The following is a 21,927-nucleotide window of genomic DNA, read 5'->3' as shown; positions in this document are numbered from 1 at the left end:
TTATTGTGCGATGGAAAATTTCTCTTCTGCTTCTAGACAACGATTAATTTCGCTTTCGTTTCATATTTACCGTTTTTTTTCTTGGAAAGAATTCATCCGACAGCATTGTTTGCAATGCAGTGACTACTAGCATAAATGTCAATGAACAATTAATTAATTATCCCATTCCTTATTAATTATAATTAAAGTTGATGCGTTCGAGTTTTTCAAACCAAATTCTACAACAATGTAACATCCGATAAAAACCCCGTTAGATAGCGACCTCTATTTTGCCTTCATCTAAGTAGACATGCAACACTTACATGTCGCTCCGACCAATTTATTTGTTTAAATTTTAACACTCCAATTTTTGAATAACGAGTTTGATTTATCTCCATATCGAAAGAAAGTGTAAAGTTATTTCAAGTAAACGTTAATAATAATCGACCGGTAATCTATTCACGAAAACATTCGTCTTAAATAGGACACTGATAGTTACATAATGGTTAACTTCCGCCAAGTGACGCTTCCAACAGTAAAATACCAACTTTTAAGCATTCATTTTATTGTACAATGCTTGAAACAAGACTATGATTGAAGGTCAAATCTCTATTTGTGTCAGTTTAATTCAGAATATGCAAATATTTTACCAACTGTGGCAGGAAAGTTGCAAGTGTCAAGGTAGTACTCAAAAATAGCAAAGCTGTAGTCAAGAAATCAAGATAATTGTGATCGTTGCAAGAATTCAACTAATCGAATCAACCGTTGTTGTGTAATAGCCTTGATACATGTTCCAACACAAATTAAACAATTGATGGGAATTGTCGCATAATAATATTAAAATGTTAAACAACTTCAAACAGATGACAAATTCTACAAAAAAAAATATTAACCGTCATTAATAAATGATTATAGTCGGGACAGTTTTTGTACTTTCTTGGATAATTTCACTTCTATATAGGTACCTTTTACTCTGCAATTACAATAGAGTGTAATAAAATATCTGATACAGAATTACACAAAATAAATAAATTTTTAATTTTATATCCAACCAATCGGTCTTGGGAACTAAATAGAGCAATGACAACAGAACTATAATTAAAATAATTGTTGCTCCAAATCGAACTATAGATCATAAACGTAATTAGCCTCATTGAATCCCCAATTCCGTTAAATTTGATTCCTGCATAACAATAATCTATTATGAAATTTACGTATTTCGACTAATTAAACTAGTAATAGCTTCACAATAAACATGAACATGGAGGTATGTAAAATTATTCAGTACATATTATCTTCAAAGGCTTCCATAATCATTTTTACATTCATAGTAGGACCGTTCAAATCAATTTCTTTTAAATAGAACCGTGTTTTATTTCGTTAATACATTTGTTAAAATTCTTTAGTTTACAACTGCAGAGAATTCAAAAAAAGAGTCTAAGTAAATATTAACGTTCCCTTTCTTTCCGCTTTCTTTTAAATTGCACTTTTACCCATTACCCTTCCCAACAACACATTCAAGATCCTTCGCAAACTGCTTCAAGTACGGTGACTTGTAACCTTTTCTTGGAAAAATCACGAAACTAAACAATTTCATGTGTGTGCAAGAGTGCCAAATCCACCTTTTTCCAACGAAATCCTAGTCTTACGAATATTTCGTTCGATTGCAAGTTTGAAACAGACGGACGTCGGCGTCGTGGCAAGAATGTGGGTCATCAAATCTCAACACAGAGTCCGCTAATAATAACAAAATGAGATTACAGTGATGTAAACATTTTTCTATAGCCTTTTAAAAAGCCAATACGACTGAAAGGTTACTTGCACCTTGCCGAAATAAAAAGAAAGAAAAGCTTGTTGTGATACACTTAGTGCGTGTTGTCGTAAATAATAAAGAAAGAAATTTACACGCTCGTAAATTAACACATGAATTTATAATGAAAGAAAGCGTAATGTACGGTTAACTCGCTTGTATTAAAAGCAAATATCTCTCAATGATTTATCGTGAGGAATTTTTCAATTCTCTTGTCGCACAGATGCCGCAATCAGCAGATGAGTTTTTAAAATAATAAAGAGAATTTCTGCCACAAGAGGAAAGAAACAACGCCTTGATAAATACACTAGCACAAGGTTCATTCAACCATATTCGGTTCAAATCGACCGCATTTAACGCAAATTAATAAATTATCATTTAGGACGCTTGAACTTTTCACATTGGCAAACGACAAATTTTACATTATTGATGAAAAAAACTTTATGGAGTGTGGTCGACATTAATGAGATTATTTAGACGCCAACAATGTAAAAGCATGTGTAAATTATTTAGAAATTGCTTACATTATTTTACGACTACCATTTACATTTTACCGAAAATTCCACGCACATTAAACACAAAGTAAGCTCAAAATATGACCATTTTTTGTGAGGAAAACATTGACGCTTTCACTTTTTAAATGTCGGATARGAAACTCAATTTTCCGCCAATTTTACGTGAATTTATTGTATTGTAAGATCTCGTTTTGACAGCGCGTTGTAAGGACGAGATTTATTATTATTTTATTACCTTCACAACGATGATATAATAAAGCGAAGGAAGTAGTGCCAAAAACGTGTGGGAACAGTTCTAAATCATGAAAKAATTATTTACTGCTACACAAAATTTGAACTTAGAAATTGTTCAATTTCAGTAAAAATAAATAACAGCAYGTATGACTAGTGAAAGCTTCAAAATTAACAAATTAAATTACTAGTGKTCAKGGATTAACAAAAATATTCACAGATTTTATGACCACGTTTTTATTTAGTCTCACGATATAATTATTGCAATTAACGTAAGTCAATAGTCRGAAAARTAATGAAATTTCTCGCRCTTGCGACCTTATGAAAAGTCGTCATTTTCCGCGAGAGGAAACTGACGATTARATCTGCGTTTACGTCAATATGAATATGAAACAACAACAGAGAAAAAATTAGATTGCTTCATTTTACGTGACGAACACAAAGCCATTAGAAAGTACACCTCTGTCGGATCGTAATAAAAGTTCATTACTATTGAGGAAAATCGTACTGTTAACCAAGTGTAAAATTCTAACCAACAGATTAAAACCGAGTCGTTGTTTACGAACACAATTTGTAAACAGGATACAGTTTCCGTGTTTTGGTGTAATTGAAATTAATTTATTGTTAGCTTACTAAAAATCCAAATTTTTCATTAGAAAATACAAAATTTTAGTGATTCTGTTACGCCAGATTCATTTCATTTCATGGAAATTAATAACGCAACTTGAGAAACCGCAACGATTGACAATGTGCAATAAAATTTGCGTAATTTTGGCTTCTAGAACAAGAACATTTTTCCGGTGTATTAGGAATAAACGGCATGGTGTTTACTCAGGAAATTCGAAAAAACCAGCGGGATTTGCCTCAGGAAAATTTTACCTCTACTTGAAAAGTTTAATAAATAAAACCAAAGACGATTTTTTACTTTGTACAGAAAGTTTTAATTTAAACAATTATACATATTTTGTGAAAATATGATGTGTAGCCAGCACAACAATGGAATTTCCATTCACAGTTCAAATAAGTTTATTAAATATTTCGATTAATTATCAGTAATCACTCGAAAAGACCTGTCACTACACCTACATTTTTTCATTCTTGAAATTAGATAAAATCACATAGTCAAGACTAAAACAACAGCTATTATTTTAAATAAACGATCTGAAACAGTTACGACTAGTAACTTTCACTTACACACACATCAAAAAATTGAAAAAATGTCACTAACAATTTAAAATAAAAAGCAGTTAATCCGAAAAAGTTCTGTGTGTAAAAAACATCGAACAATTTTTAGCAAAAAAGGTCTAGACTCCCGGCATCGATCCAGGATTCGGTCGGGTCCTAATTTTCGCACAGATTTACTTAAAATTACACATTCAATCGACCATTCAATGAATACATCAATCTGGAAAAAGATTAGAAAGACTTAGATGTTGTCGTCCTTTGATTATCTTGTAAATTCATTTGAATTATTAGAGCTGAACGTATGAAAGTGCTACGAACCGAGATCGTTTGCCGACGTATTGCGAAATCTAATAATTGTATAAATTTGCCATAAAGCAGACAAACTGCTATCTAAAAGAAACGTCTAATTAAAATCGTCATTAGAAATGAACAAATTAAAATTTTTCTATTCATATAAGAGGTAAAATAAAAGGCTACCTGTCTACACCAGAGAACACAGATATGACCCCTGGTATTATAAATTTTTGTCTCACAACATGATTTTTAATAACCCAATTAAGACTACAGGCCACTTTAATTGCAATAATGTAATAAAGAACATTAATGCTTTTTTAATTATTTGAATTTACCTAACTGTCAAAATAAGCTTTTAATTGCATTAACATTGAAAAATTAAAACAGCACTTGGCTAGCCACGCTTCCGTCTTTTAATGCTATAAATGCGATTAATTAAATTGTATGAACTAAACCCCTTGCGGTTTTTAAAATTAAAACCTAAAATCACTTGGGAAAAGTTTCCAGACTAAAAAAAAAATAATAAAGCTTTGTGTACAAATATTGAAAAAATTTAATATTGAACAAAACGTTTAAACCAATTTTTAACCGCAAACACAAATACCTGCTTCAAAAATAATCTTTTAGTTGTTAACCTTGACATTAGTTCCCAGAAAATTATCACAATATTTATACGTATACTTAGCAAGTTTTTGTAAGAAAATAAACGAAAATTTGATAATATCAATAAATCAGCAAGAATTCCAAGTTTTGTTACCAATTTTTAGAAGCATTATAAGATTCATAACTCTTGAAAGTTAGTAAGAAGTGATATTTTGTAGACGCTTAGGTCCGATGTGGTCAGCAAAGGAGTCGACCTCGATTATCCCAAGTGTCGCATATTTAATCAGCCAATAGTGAAATTGTCGGATCGTTCGGATAACAACCTCAACACATACATACGTAACGAACAGCCTTTCTATGAATTCAAAAACAAAAAGCAAGTCATTTTATAATCTTGCGACTTTCAATTCCAATTACATAACCCATGGTTCAAATGTCAATTTCGAATCTTTACCATTTCTTATATCCGAACAATAATTAAACGTGTAAACGCGAAGTATTCCACGATAATTTCGTCGACAATCGAGTGAAATAAACCGATCGACAATACAACAATGCGCGAGTTATTTACTATTTATAATAATGTTGTAATCTGTTTACTCAAAAAGCGACAATGACCCAAATATTTATTCGACGAAACTCCTTTTCCGTGCGATTAATGAAAACTTAATAAACACGATTCTTCCATATTTTGCAGTTAAATATTAGACTATATAGCAAATAATTATTGTACATTTATATTGATAAATCTTTAAAAGAATTCAAAAAACTATACAGGTGGTCTAAATCGCGTGCACCCACGCCCATGCGCGTAAACTAATACTATGTTGTAGTGGATTCAAGTGTTACACTTTTTCCTGCCTTCCGTGTCGAAAGAAATTCTAATTTATGACTAATTGGTGTAAAGAATTTCGCCACAAAACTCCCTACATGAGCTCAAAAGCGCCGATTACACTACGGGTTACTTTATAGCCATTTACTGCCATCTATTCAACTTTACCTGACCTCTGCTAATTGGAATATTTCTGACGCAAATATCCAATTACGCCTGGCAATGATTTCTTTTCGAACGTCTGATTTTTACAGACACTCCGTGCAACATGGTGCTTCCTACAAATCGTATTAATAATAAGGAAATCATTAAAGTAACCAGCTCGCTTGACCACTGCATATAAATAATGCATGAGTTTTGATGCAAAAAGTCGAAAATTTATTCTCTCTCTGCATACGTTATACTTGCAACCCCATTGAAGTTACTAAATTAGCGAGATATTAGAAATAACAAACAAATAAATGCATAGTTCGTTTCTCGTCCGAATAGCTATGCAAATTCGCATTTTGCATTCTGCCATCGCCTGGTTTATCGATTTGCACGTTTAATACACATTTGCGCCTCTCCATCTTGTTCTTGTTTATTGATTTATGTCCGCTACTAAATCACAAGTACTAACCCTTGACGCGGTAGAGACGATTTTTTAATTACCTCGAGGCAAAGTAAACATTCGGAGATGATTAAAAAATCAAACCAAGTAATTTTCTGGATTTCTCGATTGACTTGGCTGCTACCCTCTCCAGCTATTGATCAACTCTAGCTCACAAAAGGATTTTTTAAAGCGCCATCTCGTTACTCCACATTTCGAAAGCTCATTTTTACGGCAGTTTGAGTGGAAATTATAGAAATATTGATAAAAAAAACTTATCACGTAAGAGGGGAGATAAAAACAATTGGTTCGAAATAAAGGAAAGATAATTCTTATCTGTTTTATGGCATTTGCAAGTGTCTACTAATTTATACATAACAGCGATTTAAACTTGAAGCAGTAAAATCATTCTCTTGCAGCTACCACATTTATGATTTATTTTGAGTGCTATTTGTTCGTTCAACCCACGATTTAATCACTTTATTTAATTAATATCTGCATCTTTGTTACCTAATGCAATATTTAACCGAGAAATATTTGAGGCATTCCAACACGATACAATTAATGAGAACTAATACCTACAATTATTTCTTCGGTAATTTAGGGCTGTATACGACATGCAAACTGAAGTATTCCTGAAACTTGTTTCCGACCAACTAAGGAATCTTTAGTTCTTTGTAGTTTTAATTAACAAGCTCTTAGACTCTTACAATAATCTCTTCTTCCTTTCTCATTATTCACAGTTTCAGCCTTTTATAAAATATGAAAGCAAAGTTATTTTTTTATGCCAAAACCCATAATCACAATTTTTTCAAGACGCACAACTCGTAAAGTTTTATCATGGAAAAAACCATTAGTTTTTGTTATCACACAATGGTAAAATATTAACAACACAATCATCATCCTCATAATTATATATTCTTCAGGTTTAATTTATGACAAAAATCAGTCTTTTAAAAAATACTTAAGTCGTGACAATTTTTTTGAGACAACCAATATCATTAATAAAACATACGAAGCTACTCAAAAATTACTAAATAATGACCTTCACATAAATGACAATAATATGAATGGTAATTGCTACTATGGTCATTAGTTCGGTTACAATGTCATGTATCGACCGTAAGAAACAATTCGTAAATTAAACTAATGATATAAAAATTTATTTGAACAAAAGCCGCAAAGCCCTGTAAACTGCGATAACAATAAAAATAAATCTTTGTTAAAATTCTCAGTAAATAGATAAATATTTAGCTCTACATTTCCATTTGGAAATAAAAAATGTTGCCCGATTAAGCCCGAGTTCGGATTAAACCGTTTGAACGCTTTGAAAGTTCCAAGTCTTTGTTGAAATGTGAAATGTGTGACATTTAACCCATTGTCACAATAAATTCAATTAAGTTATCCTTATAAATGGGCCTTTCACAAATAACACATTTGTGTTATTGTAATTTTTTCAAAAACAAATATGTACCTCGTAATCGAGTTCACAATGTAGAATTAAGAGCGTTTTTAATAAAGTTTCTTATCGTCGAAAATTAAGTGGGAAAAAGATGAATGATCTGAAGAACTTTCTCCACCTCAATCATTAAAATACGTAATATATCTAACAAACTCCCTTAACCACTTTCTTTACAATCATAACCATAACAGTCTCATGATCATTTCCAACACAAATTGACAACCACACGAAACTCCTTTTATAGACTATTGCCTGAGACCGATCTTATCTCCGATCGTCGATGATTACGGTGACCATATTAACGGTTTAAGGTGTTATTTAGGAAGAAATAAATTTCAAAAATTCAATAAAACGTATAATCAAAGATCGTCGATCCAAAATTATCACCATAAAAATAATTGTAATTCCATTTACGTCCCACTGAACAGTTAAATTATAAAATCAACTACAAGGTCCAAAGATTTACGGTTCAAAATCACATGATTTAGTTTTACGTTTGATTTTGCGTCGTGTAACCCAAACGACCAATTTTTCCAATCCGATGATGAATGGCTCGAAGCCGGAAAAGAGAGAAATTCCGGGCCTCCAAGTACGGAAAGCTGGGACGAAACGGACCAACGGGACATTTCACTTGCTTAACAAAATCAATACTCAATCATATTTAACACCTACATAAAAATATGCACTAATTCATATATTCATTATTCTACTCAAAAATATCCATAAACTAAATTTTCAATTTTTTGGCTAGCAGAATACGAAAAGTCGCAGTTGCTGCAAATCTACTTATCTTAAACTTAAATCCCCCTGTATTTGTTTATCAAACTGTTTCATTTTTGAAAAAATATTTATTAGCAAGTTACCGTCCCATATTGTTAAAACTAATAATAGGTAAGACAGTATTCCTGCCTAAAAATTCAAATTATTGCAAACTATTTTTTCTTAATTTTTTAAATAAATGTGTACATTTGTTAAGCATTGCTTATCATAATGTTTAAACTTTATCTTCGATTCGCACAAGTGAGAATTGAGTTGATTGAGACTTATCAAAATATCGCGTGTTTTGTTATCAGTTGTAAACATAAACAGTGTAAAATCGTTGTAGGGTAAGTGTGTACGGTCTTAAAGTGATATTGTTTTGGTTATAGGTTATAAACAATGGCCGAGACGTGACGTCACATTACGTGTGAAGCACAGCAGCAGCAGCAGCAGCCGCAAAAGAGAATGGCAACCTCGAGGGCGAGGGAGTCGAGATTAGAAATCCTGCTGGCGGTGAAAGTGTTCGCAATAACACCGCCATGTTGTCATGTCGACGAAGAAATTGAATGTTTTCGAGTCCGGCCCTGTCTTACCTAGTCAGGGTGCCTTTGAGTAGCGGATTCCGGTCATAGTATCCTCCGATCATATTGGCAAATCGGCAAAATAGTGATAAATCCAGAGGCGATCCTGCGGCCTTTTTCGGTCACTGTCAATCACCACCGGAGCACTGTAACACACGCGAGGCTCATCGGGGCGCGGGGGTGGCGAACACACGCGACCGTAGGGCACGTGGAAAAACATTAATCAAGGCACTAATCACTGTAAACAGTTCACTCACTATCAGTTTGACAGCACGAGTGCCAAACAGGTGTCTGCCCCTCCAATTGCGCGACTGCGCGTAACTCGATGCAGTTCGCATCTGCCCTTGATAGCAAGTGAACCATCGAGCGGACGGCCCCGCTAGCGGACGTTCTCGACTTGTTCACCTAGTTTCTAGACTCCTTCGTGTACCGGAGGCCCCACGAATCGACTCCGGCGACTACCGATGGACGCACCGCGAAGAAACGGCGACGGTACGGTCGCGGCCGGAGACGCTGCTTCCTGATACACCCTCCAGGATCATGWMGATACCGAAAGCACAGTAGGTACTGGTAATTGGATTGCCATAAAATACACTAACTGCAATTAGCCTTTATCAAGATTCAAAAGCTGCTTGTCTCCCCATTAAATTATTTCCCTCCACAATACAATGAACCACATTTACTTAAATTTATTACAGTTTATGTCTTTAGGGATGTTCCTGATTTCAAATGAACAACGGGGCCCAGAATTTATAAGGGGWACAAATTAAATGCACARTRTAGGTATTATTTAAACGTCAAGTATTTTTGATCAGTAAAAATAATAAATGCACAGTAAAATAATAAATGCACAGTAAAAATAATAAATGCACAATAAAATAATAAATGCACAGTAAAAATAATAAATGCACAGTAAAAATCATAAATGCACAGTAAAAATAATAAATGCACAGTTAAAATAGTAAACGCACAATAAAATAATAAATGGACAGTAAAAATAATAGATGCACAGTAAAAATAATAATTGCCCAGTAAAAATAATACATGCCCAGTAAAGACAATGAATGAATGTCTAGCAAAACTAATTAATTTAATATTCACACATTTACAAACAAAATGTTTCCGAGCAAAATCGGAATATCGCAAAGCGTTCAAAAAGAAAATCGTGGTGTCAGGAACACCAGGAGTGCAATCAGTGGCGTACGCTGAATAGACTGATTACCATTGGTGCACAGTTTCCAGTTTTCTTGCGCAGAGCCCTTCCTAATACAGGGTGTTTCACATAATTTTACGAGGCCTGCGCCTGTAAGATGCAATCAATAATAAAGTCTGTTTTTTTAAATGGAAATTAACAAGTCAAAATTTTGGTGAAAAAATTGGTAGCAGCTTGTCTCCATAGCCACAAATTTTGTTTGCTCTTTGTTTTGTCCCCAGAAATTTTGTTAAAAAATTATGGTTATGTTTTCAAATTGAGATGTTGTCCAAATTTTGACTTTTATGAATCTTGTGTGCCTGTTTGCTCTTTGAAAGCGCTATAATTGAATACCTGACATCATTACCTAAGGTCTAAAGACCGAATTCAGTGCTAACAATTTTGATAGAAACACACCGCAAGTAAGCACAATGTTGTGGATAAAAAACAGGTTCTTGCTACAAAAACTTTAATAAAAAAGGGTGTCTATACAGAAAAAAGTTATTCATCAAAAGATACAAGTAGGTATTATGATGATTGGCAATAAATTTTGTGAAATTTATTGAATTGAGCTCAAAGTTGATGCAAGTTATAAATTCTTCTTCAGCTTTAGTTTCAAAATGGTTACTTTTTCAACTCGTTTCTCAAAAACGATGCACAAGACATTAATTTAATTGCGTTCTTTCCGAGGTTCTTTCTCATTCATGTTTATTTTGTATTCTTGTCAATTTCTTGCTAAAAAATGAGAATGTTTAGCAAACCTGCATTACAAATTGCGTCTACATTTTAACGGGCCCTTTTTCTAACTACCTGCTTGCGAACTATTCGTTTCCAAATTTTCTAAAAACTGTTAGCAGTACCGAATTTGTTTCTTTTTTGGTGTTTCTTCTCTAAATTTTCTTACACGATTTTTTGTGTTGACGTTTATTGACATTGTTTTCAAATTAATTAAAAAAACCGGAACTGCCAACTTCCTTTATTAAAATTACCATGAATGAATTTACTAGTGATGCCAACGTTAAGACTGTTTGGCATTTCCATTAAAAAAAAAACAGACTTTACATATTCAGATACGAACTCGATTACAAATTTTGATAAATTTCTCTAGTTTGTTCACTCTTTCAAAAATTACAACATTTTTAGTTAGCTGGTGATTAGGACAGATAAACTAGAATCATATTCATGCCGTCTCTTGATAGAACAAATGATAATTGTTTCTGAAAAACTGCAGTTTATGACTATTAATGAAACAGTGATTAGTTTGACAACTACTGTTATGGGTTTCCAAAAGTTAAATAATTAAATGTGTATTTTTTGTATCTATAGTGTTTTGTGACTTTTGTATATTTGGGTGCGTACATTAAGCGCAAGCCTCGTAAAGTTGTGTGAAACACCCTGTACATATACCACCCTCCAATAATAATAAATATTCAGTAATATAAAAATAAGTACAAATAAACATTCTTGCGTAAGGGACATACATTGTTATGTAACCAAAACTGAAAATTCTTTAAATTTTATGTTGTATTACTAATTTTGATTAAAGTTACTGAGCGTTTATTATTTTTACTGTGCAAATTGGATTTTTTACTGAACAAACTGTGCGTGCTTTACTTAGCAATTATTATTTTTACTGTGCAAAATTTTATACTATACTGATCATTTTTAATTTTTTACTGTGCCAAAATTAATTAAATACTGATCATTTATCATTTTATACTGGTCAAAATTAAATTATTTACTGATTGTTTTATTACTACCCATTTATAAGCACAGAATTGTTCATTCGGCACTTTTTACTCAAAGGCTACTCTTGATCTTTTAATTTTAATAATATTCGTATTCGCACCTTAATTTTGTGTCTGCCAATAAAAACAAATTTCCAAATTTTTATCAAACCAAATGGACCAGAAATTAGTCTGCTCTTATTTATTTATTTTTAAACATGGAGTTTACCCTCCATTTTATTATTTCGTTGTAAATCGGATTTTTATTTTTGCCAATTTTTTAATTAAACGTTTTTCACTAAATAATCTATCAAAGAGATTTTGCAGATTTACTCTTTTATGTATTTTTGTTAAAATCTGATCTTTAGGATCAGACCTTCACAATATCATCAACAATAAAACAATTTTACGGTAATGATAGTCACCTAAAATTTTTATTAACACTTCCGAAAACTTTAAAACCTGAGCCTCTATTTCTAGTTCTACTCCATCTAGCATTTGATCTAGATAATTCGAGTACTCAATGACYATGACTCTTGACAAAAATGTTTCATTCAACCTTGCCAAATCCAGCTACATTTTAGAATAGCAAGAGACGGATCCAAATTTTCCAATTCAGAGTCAATATYTTTCTTATTTTCTGTGATACAGAAACATGAAAAATGACAAGAGTACATAATAAATAGAGTGGACAACTACACGTGTAGTTGCAAGGTCACTTCAGACAGAATTATACAATACCAAAGCTTTTACTCGATCTAGAAACAGTGATAACTAATGATAACTAATGTATATTTGCAAGATGAAGGGTTTCATTGAAAATCAATCATTTGTGGGGTTGGATGTAGTGCTTTCGGGAGAACATGCAGGAATACAGAGCATAGCATCGAGTCTATGGCACCGTCAAGAAATGCAGAGAATTTATTGCTTGTAGGTAGCAATGGTTATAAGATTATCGGCGTATTGTTTGTTCTAAACCACTATGCCAATAATAGCATCAACTAAATTTAAACGCAATAATATTAGTTTAATTGATTTGATCACGCTTCTATTCTCAGATAAATACCTCCTGAATAAGATTTAGCACGACCTTCGAAATGCTTTTTCGTCCAATTTTAAATCAACAACTTGAAAATATTGCTTTCTTTTCAAAAGAAAATAAGAATTAAAAATGATTCGAGGAGAAGATGAGGTAGATGGATATTAGGTACGTGCCTGGAGGAAAAATTCCTGCAAGTTTATAAAGACGTAACTGTAAATCGTACTTTATTCAAACAAGAAGATAAAAATTAAGAACGTGCGTATGTAATTACTGCCAATTTTGGTCAATATGATAGGCCTTACAAAAATTATTAGCAAAATTGTACCTATAAGATAAAATAACACATTAAAAAAAGTATATAGTTCAAACTTGCCGGGTTATTCCTACGGGAAGATAATTTAAATTTATTTTATAAATAATGATAAGAATATTTAAAATTCTGTTTRTTATTAAGAAATGTAAAAAATTATTGTTATCAACTGTTTATATAAAATCTGATAGAAAAACTTACGTCTTTCTGTTTTCTTTTCTGATAATTCCATAAATAACCTGTACACTTCGATAACCTCATTAAATAACTTAAAATAACGAATCTGCATAAAACGTGTTGCTAGGCTTATTTGTAATAAAATATGCATAAATTATTTAAATTTCAGTTCCCACAAACATATTTCGCATTTGATAGACACTGCATCCATCAGAGCCGAATTCAGCGCTATTTCCGCTCTAGTCTCAAAAACTGCCCTGTCACATAAAAAACAGTACCTACGCAATTTTATAAAAAAAATAAAACACAAATATACAAAATCTAAACGCAGCTACATAATTGAAAAAGTGAATTTTCGATATATTTTTATTAAAAAGAAAGTCTACTTTTATTTCAACCTATGAATTTAAATTAAAAGAAAAAAATTGAACAATTTGCAAAAATACCTACATTATCCTTTATACAACAAAAAGAATTTAAAATAAATAAAAAAAGCACAAACCGCATGATAATATCATATAGAAAAAAATACTGGATCGTAACTTTTATCGGTTTTTTGGGTTTTTCTCGATTATTTGCTCATTGACTCAGATTTGTGTTCAGTGAGAAAAAATACTTCAGAAAATCATAGTCCGGTCCAAGCACACACCACTTTTGTTTTTTTGTGGACCTGTGTTATTTATGTATTAAAATAATAAACAAGTATTTTAATCCTCAGAATGTAATTAATGTCAGAGGTAACCGAAGGGAGCTAAGGATATTATCATTCGAGGGATTAACAATGTTTATTCCAGAGATACAAAACTTTCTCCCAACAAACTAATAAGACAAATAATGTCAAATAATTTATCAAAATATTCAATTTATTCAATTGTTGCAATTTTATAAGAGTCAAAATAGGTATTTAATTTAATTTCTTAAGTCAGACGGAATAAAGTATGTACCAGATTATTAGTGAAAAACGAGGGGATAAAGCGCCATTTTATTCCCCGTGGGAAGGAAAAGATTTTCTTATTAGAAATTAAATCAAATTTTCCATAGATGTTTCTGTTCCAAAAATTTTTATTAAACAACGTTTTTTTCGATTAATTTGGATAAATTCTTAATCGTTGTGTTTAGTTCAATTTTTGACAAGAATTGTTCTTATAGTATAAGAAATTTCGACATAACACTAAAAGAAAATGAGAAATTAAGCTTATAAAATACCTTTTTTCTGTTTCTTTGCTTGATAAATTTTATTTTTAAGGGAGAGTACCTACTCATATTAAAACATGATAATTTTAAGTTCTTCTTTCCGTTATATTTTCTGAGAAATGTGCTTTAGATTATTTAATCAGTAACCAATCAGGTACATTAGAGAACCAAATTACAAAATATTAATAAAAACCAGACTTAATACAAAATGAGGGTCCTCTATTCTCAAGTAATAAGTTTCAAGATTCTTTAAGAGCATTGTTTGAATTCTCGAGATGATGCTTTCTCGTTGTTGACCTTTGTGACGTACACCACGTGTTTGCTAGATTAGTCTCCATAATCTTTTACGATTATCTGCAAACTACAAGATAAACCTACCTCACATATTAAAACTGTAACAAACATAGGGAAGAACCTTCCGACTCATATTTTATTGTGATTTATGTTCGAATTAAAAATTTTGCGGCATTCAATTATTACAGTTATCAATAACGTCTTCAAGGTTTATTGTAGGAAAATTGTTGGCAAAAAGAGAAAGAGGAGCTAATTTTTAATTAAGACCGTTTTTGTATCCAATTCTGCTTTGAGTATCTAACTTCACTACCACACAGCGGCGTTCGCGACCTTGATGTGTTGCATAAAGTAGACTTACTAGATCCTCTTATTTTGTATTACAGCACACGTTGTGCACTAAAGCCTTATAAAGATAAGAGTCGAGGGATTACATCCAAAAAGTACAAAAATATATCAGTTATGTAAGTTTTATTGCAATTTTCAATCGAATTTTTAAATTAACAAAACTGGTTTATTTATACGAAATGTATGGCTTTAATAAAACACCTTCGAGCTATGTGGAAGATTTTTGCAAGTCGAATTCTTTCTAGAATTAAAAAAAAACTATATAAATTTTACGAGACACTGAACTATCTATGTTGAATATTATATAATATGTCGTGTTTATTCTGTGATAACTCGAGAAGGAAGTGTTGTCTGTATATAAATAGCACTATCGTAAAGGGAAGAATGCTATATTGGGACATATAACACAGGTGTCCTATTTTACTTTTTTCTGGCAAAACGGCACATTTTCTAATTTTTAAGGCTTAAAATAGACACCTCACACGAACTCTATCTGCATACATCAAAGTCGAATAGTGACAACGCTGAAATACCTCAATCTTTTATTAGATATATTGCCCATTTCATACATACTTCCTCCCAAATGTGGTCTGGTTTCAATCATTTGATTTCTTTTTTTTGCAAAAATGGGTGTCTGGAGCGGAACAATAAACAGTGTAATTGATTTATCTGAACACGTGGGTTTTGGAAAACCATAATTTTGTAACTGTTAATAATTAAGTCCAATTTTAAATTGATTTCTAACGTAACATTTATGAGTAATTAGTAATTACATTAATTGTTTGTATAAAACTTTCCAATGAGAAATGGATTTACAAATAAATTTAAATATAATACGTGTTATTGTTTTATTAACTAAGAAGGTCAATAGGTGTGACCACCTACATGGTGTTACAGTTAAGTCCATTAAATTAATAGTTTAATGAAAGAAAAACGCATTTGATAACTTAAATTTTTACCAAGCAGATTATTAATAAACCCATCCAATATGAATTGAAGGTGTTAATTGCGGTGATTTATGAGTTTGTTCAGAGCTATAGTTCGGATTCGGAATATAATTCTCGAAATATTATTATTATTATATATATAAATATGATGAATATCAAAGCAAGATCACTTTCGACGTTAACCAAATTCCTAATTCAATTGCAATCAAAATTAGTAACCACCAAACATTAGAAAAATTGCAACGTCATCCAGGCCGGAAATACCAGGCGAAAAAATGTTGTTTGTCCGCAACCATTAAACAGGAAGTTGATTAGGGTTGTATGGACTGCCTCTATCCCATGGGAGCATCTCCAGGCCCAAAAACCCACAAATGAAACTGATTGTTTTGCATAAACGTGACAAAACAGATTCGGATGGGTCTTTGTTCGATGACATATCGATTGGTAGTTATCTAGCGTGACGAGTTGCAACTACTGATTAGATACGCCCGCTGGGAATCAATAGGACTGCACATAAACTTCCTAATTATCTTGTAAGGCCTTTATTGTTCCGGCCATTCCGCCAAATTACTGGAAAAAAGTCACTTCGTTCCTTGCTAGAAAAAGTCGATCCTTGTTAAAATTGCATAAGCGTGTGCTACCGGTGAAATGATTTATTACTCTATGTTTCAACTTTTTTTTACCAACTTTTCATCTAAACACATTGTCTAAGTGGTTGACTATTGATTGGATGGCTCAACTTAATTGATTCAAGAGAATGAGACGCCATTCAGCGAGAAGGAAATTGAAGAAATCTCGAACAACAAGAGAGACAAGCAGACAAATAAGACCTATTTATTTCTAGTCTCAACAACAACATTGTAAACCTTGACAGTCACTTTGTTTACATGATGGTGTAAGCAGCAAATAAACAAGGTGAAGAAAATTCACCAATAATGCAGGAGAAAAAAATGCATGATTGATAATAAATTGCTTCGTCATTGGTTTAAGCCGATAACTAAATAAATAAGTGGTGGGAATTTCATCTATTTAAATAACGAAAAATCAGCTTCATTTTTAAGGCAATACTCACGAGTCGTGAAAATAAGAAAATTGGTGGCGGCGCCAGAATTAAATTATTAACAAAGTTTCCTCCCAGAATTTTTAAAACCTTCCCATAAGAGATAAAATACCCATGAAAAAGACCACTCAAATGAAATTTTAATTCCGGTAGAAGCATTATATTATAACAACCAACCGTAATAAAATTGTATATAAATTTTATTATCTGTTTATAACAAACCCCTCGCCCCATAATTCCTATTTCAAGATTGCGACTTTAATTATAATTCGATCAGTAATTAACGCTACAAAGAATCCAATTATTCTGCGAAAAACTCAAACGCGTCAAACAAAAACAATTTTAATTAATCGTCAATGAATTGAAAAATGCACCTGTCGTGAATTTTCATCTGCTGAAAGAGTCAATTAGTCTGGAGGAGAAAATTAGACATTCAGGATGATGTAAAAACGTCACAAATTGCCCCCCGGTTTGTTGGTTCGTTGATAAAAAGTCAAGATAAACACGGGGGCCGTACTCATGATAAAAATTCGAAGCAACAACGCCCACTAACTTGTTTACGATCTAAACGTCTTTTTGTCGGTGTAAATGCACGGATTTGATGATTGGGGTTCTTGGAAGCCGGCGTTTTTACACAGTGCCAAATTGGCTAATGCGCGCTTTTTGTCGGTGGGAAATTTTCAAACAATTACGTGGGAAACTAAGTATCACTCTAAGAATGTTTTTTTCAGGATCTTTTCCATTTCACGAGTGGAAACTAAAAAGTTTGAAAACAAAAATGTTTGCATGCTTTTTTCAGTTTTAAAATTGAAAATACAAAATAGTTTTTGAGGTAAACAAAGGATGTACTTAGTGAAAATCATGAAATGATTTTTTAATGATGGTAATTAGTGTTATCACTTATCGTGAGTAGACAATGGCCAGAAAAGATGTGTTATAATGTAGCACATACACATTTTTTTCTACAAACAAGTTCAGGCTGCGCCAGAACTGGCGCCCCAGAGAAAAATGCCATATAAAGTAAGATATGTAACAGGAACATGGAAAAAATGTTAAAAAAATTTTATCTATAAAAATTTCGAAGTTATGAGAGTTTAAATTTTACACTTTGACACTTAGTTATTTCTGCTGAAAAAATAATTTTTCAATTTTTTTTGCTACAGGCTATTATTATAAGAGGAAACAAGGAAATTGTAACTCTGTTCAATGTTAATTGTGGCTTTTATTGGCAAACTTTTTGTACCTTTACTAAATAATTGTAAAAAAACATATACTAGATCATCAGTATCATTAAATATACATAAAAAAAATGTCAAATGTTAAAAAATAAACATCAAAATTTTTTGACAGAAATTTTTGAACATTTTTTCCATGTTCCTGGTATCTTATTTTACTTGAAATTTTTCTCTGGGGCGCGAGTTCTGGCGCACCTGTATTTCATTGATTCATAAGTAGGTATATAAAATCTCAAACAATAATCAATGGCCAAAAATTAATAAATTATAAAGTACATAACTTTGTTATCGTTGTTTAAATAAATTACTTAAGATAAAATAACACTCAATTAAAAAATAAAAAATGTTTCCCCCGTTTTTTAAAAACCAATCGGTCCGGCATCGGTTTTCTCCATGTCTAAATCGTATTTTAATGATCCGCGCTTCTCGGGTCGCCGGTGTCTGTGGGGGGTGCCCAGAACCAGACAATAATTTTATTCCGAGACTGTCGCCTCCCGGTCGACCACTTATTCGGAATACAAAACATAAAATTCGAGGGGTTTTACCTTTCGATCGGGAAATGCCTGAGCGCTTCCATCGTCGGTTATCCCATTATGGGGTGGCCCCAAATAAACAAATGGGTCACGATTCACACAATTATGCAACAAAAAAAATGGACCACTGCACGTTTTGATTATTTTTAGACCACAACACTGCACCAGCGCATCAAATCACCTTTATGAACTTTTTCAGCGATCAATTTTCAGGGTGGTGGAATGTTGTTAAAAAAATTTCGAAACGCACGAGACACAATCAACTCGACAGGGTGTTTGTTGAGAATGAAGAGTGGGCGGGACTATTGAGAAGAAGCATCGTGCGCCTGAGCGACACGAGGACACTGATCAAGATGCGCAAAGAGAATAGACCGCTGACTACTGGATATTGGATTACAAAATTATTTCTACGAGATTTAACGTTGCAGCTGTAGAGCATAATTAATCCTCTCTGGAGTTTTTCAATTTGATTGACCGGAAAACGATAATAAGAGCGATAATCGGACCGAAGACCTTTTGTGTCCCAGGATTTTTGACAAAAAGTGTCACTGGAGCCGCCGTTGGGCCTCGAAACTAATTTTATGGTCAGGGGAAATACCCAATGCGAGTAATCAAACAATAATCGCTCGAGGGAAATAAGGCTTTAGGCAAATATCAGTGGCGTAGCGTAGCGAGAACATCCCAAGATTCACGGGTGGAGGTATTTTCCACGGAAATAATAATCATCTGGAGCTTAAACCCGGCTTTGATATTCGAATAATTGAATTGCTCTCAATCTAAATTCTTCTTAATTATTACCATGTAACTGTGAAGCTCTTTTGGTAAACAATTCTTTGCGAATTAATAGTCAGTTGCATACAAAAACGTAACATATGTACCAAAAACTGACAATAAAAAAATGGTATCAAAATAACAAAACCAAATAAAAAGAAAAAGCAGTGGAAAGATTTTTCGTAGCTTTCCCAGAAAGCTGCAATATCTATAAATCAACCTTGACTAAATTTATGTAAATTATCAGTTTTTTTAAACATATACGTAAAATACACATTTTGTTTATGATGAAAAGAATAATTTTAAATAAATACAGGGTGTTTACAGTCTTGGAGTTGAAAATTGACCTAGTACTAGAAGAGTACAGAAATACTGTCACCGAGAAAAAAAACTCATACAATTGTTATTATTAAGAATGTTACTTAACTCCAAAATATTGGTACACGGTTTGAGGATCAGGTCTTCTGTTTAATCTCTTCCAGCGAAATTTTCCAATAGGTTTCATTCGTTTTTCTTAATTTTTTCCAAATTTATGGTCATGGATGGCAAAAAATATTAAAATAATAAATTGTTTGTCGTAATTATGATTTATGGTGAAAACACAAGGTAGTGATGCTAATGGCTATTGTTGCAGTCGAAGCAGCAGTTCTCAAACAAATAGTATAAAATGAATTATTTCCTTTTCCTGAATTTTTGTTTTATATAGTTTTAGTTTTCTTCTACCGTGAATATCATCTCATTTAAATTTCAACCTCAAGACCGTAAACACCCTGTAGATAGTAATCTAATTTCTTTCTTATTTATTACTTTGATTAATTAGTTTTTTTTTTCAACTGAAAACCCCATAAAGTCTGCCTTAAAATCTTAACGAAGTCAGATGAGTTAGTTTTATTTTTAGTAAATTTCTTCTTGAACAATGATTCCCAATTTTTTAAAATAAAGTTAGCCACCATCACTCAGTTCTGGCTTATCCCGTTTGGAGTAATAAATTTCCATATCTAAGCATATTACAGACATAATTTTATGTAGTTACCAGGCACAGTGATAACCTTCTGCATTAATGACAATATCAAGCACCGATAATATTATGATAAAATGACAAACTGTGATATTTCGAGCTTAATTTCTCAGATCGATAGAACCGCTTTTGATACCACTCGTAACTTTATATTCTGTTTCCGTTTCTACAGGGGGTGCATGACAAAGACGAAAAGGTTCACAGCACTTGAGTGTGAAACAATTCGATTGCCTCGTATCTAGTTGCTTTTGTACAACAATAAATTATTACAAATTCTATGCCAGTATGGAAAAGTTCACCAAAAAGTGCGAATAATTATGACTGTGAAATGTGTCATAATTAATACTTTGCGCTTTACTAATCAATGGAATAAATATGTTATAAACCTAATCACAAACAACTGCTAAAATCGCTACTCTAATTTGTAAATCAAAATATGTTTTCCTAGTGTTTCCCTTAAAAACAGTGATTTTTGTGTTTTTCTTCTGAGAATAATATTCATGGTAAAGTTTCCTTAGAGTGGCTCATGCAATATTCAAATATTAGAAAGGTAGTGATGGATGTGTAAGAATGAAGGTCTCAAAATTCATTTTGCATCTTTGATCATCGCATACGCCAAACGCCGACAACCTTTATGTAAATAAAATTGACGTAAGAATTACGGTACTAAAAGAAATGTGTCAGTATGTTTTCATTCTCGGTAAATCACCATAAAATAAACATAAAAATAAGCCTTTCGAACGAATACCAAATTGTACATTAATCTGACATACCACTTTATAAACCATTTGATCTAATTGTTGTACATATTTAATTTCTATTAAAGGAAGAAAAAAAAAGCAAAAAAGTGAAAAATTTAGAATTAATCAAAAGAACAAAAGAATTTAATGTGAAAAATTGGGACGTAACTATTGTTAGCTTACTGGCTTAGCGGTGAATTTTTCTTTACTAGTTTACTCTCCATGAACTCTCAGCGTCACCTCATTGTGATTAAAGCTTAATGTTTACGAATGTAAATACGATATTTACGTCTAAGAGAACTTCTTATAAACCCTCAGCCACTAACACTTATTACGCTCTTCGGCAGAGTGATACTTGAGAGCTTATAATTTCCGGAAAGAAATTTAGACATCTGGGACAAATTCATTAAATTCATGTATTTTTATATAACTAAAGAGTAAATTATTAATATCCTCAACGGATTTACGGTGGCGCCATCTAAAACTAACGGTGCATCATTTG

The 21,927-nt window shown here is 32.3% G+C and overlaps 1 protein-coding gene across 3 annotated transcripts in view; it reads right to left on the bottom strand.

Annotated features, from left to right (window-relative positions):
• Positions 1-19,161, bottom strand: part of LOC123004848 (AF4/FMR2 family member lilli) — a 78,130-nt gene extending 58,969 nt beyond the window's left edge. For 2 of the 3 annotated variants that reach the window (XM_044398321.1, XM_044398322.1), the window contains exon 1: positions 8,853-9,196. In XM_044398321.1, the coding sequence (XP_044254256.1) occupies positions 8,853-8,905 (53 nt within the window). In that variant the 5' untranslated portion in view covers positions 8,906-9,196. Of the gene's footprint in view, positions 1-8,852; positions 9,197-18,908 lie in introns of those variants that run through there. The other variant, XM_044398324.1, reaches the window with a different exon arrangement.
• Between the last annotated feature and the right edge of the window lie 2,766 nt (positions 19,162-21,927).

The sequence above is a fragment of the Tribolium madens genome, unplaced genomic scaffold (genome assembly GCF_015345945.1).
Source record: "Tribolium madens isolate multiple individuals breed KSU strain unplaced genomic scaffold, Tmad_KSU_1.1 Scaffold_20;HRSCAF=117;Tcas5.2_LG4, whole genome shotgun sequence".
NCBI lineage: Eukaryota > Metazoa > Arthropoda > Insecta > Coleoptera > Tenebrionidae > Tribolium > Tribolium madens.
This window is presented reverse-complemented; position numbering and strand designations above follow the sequence as displayed.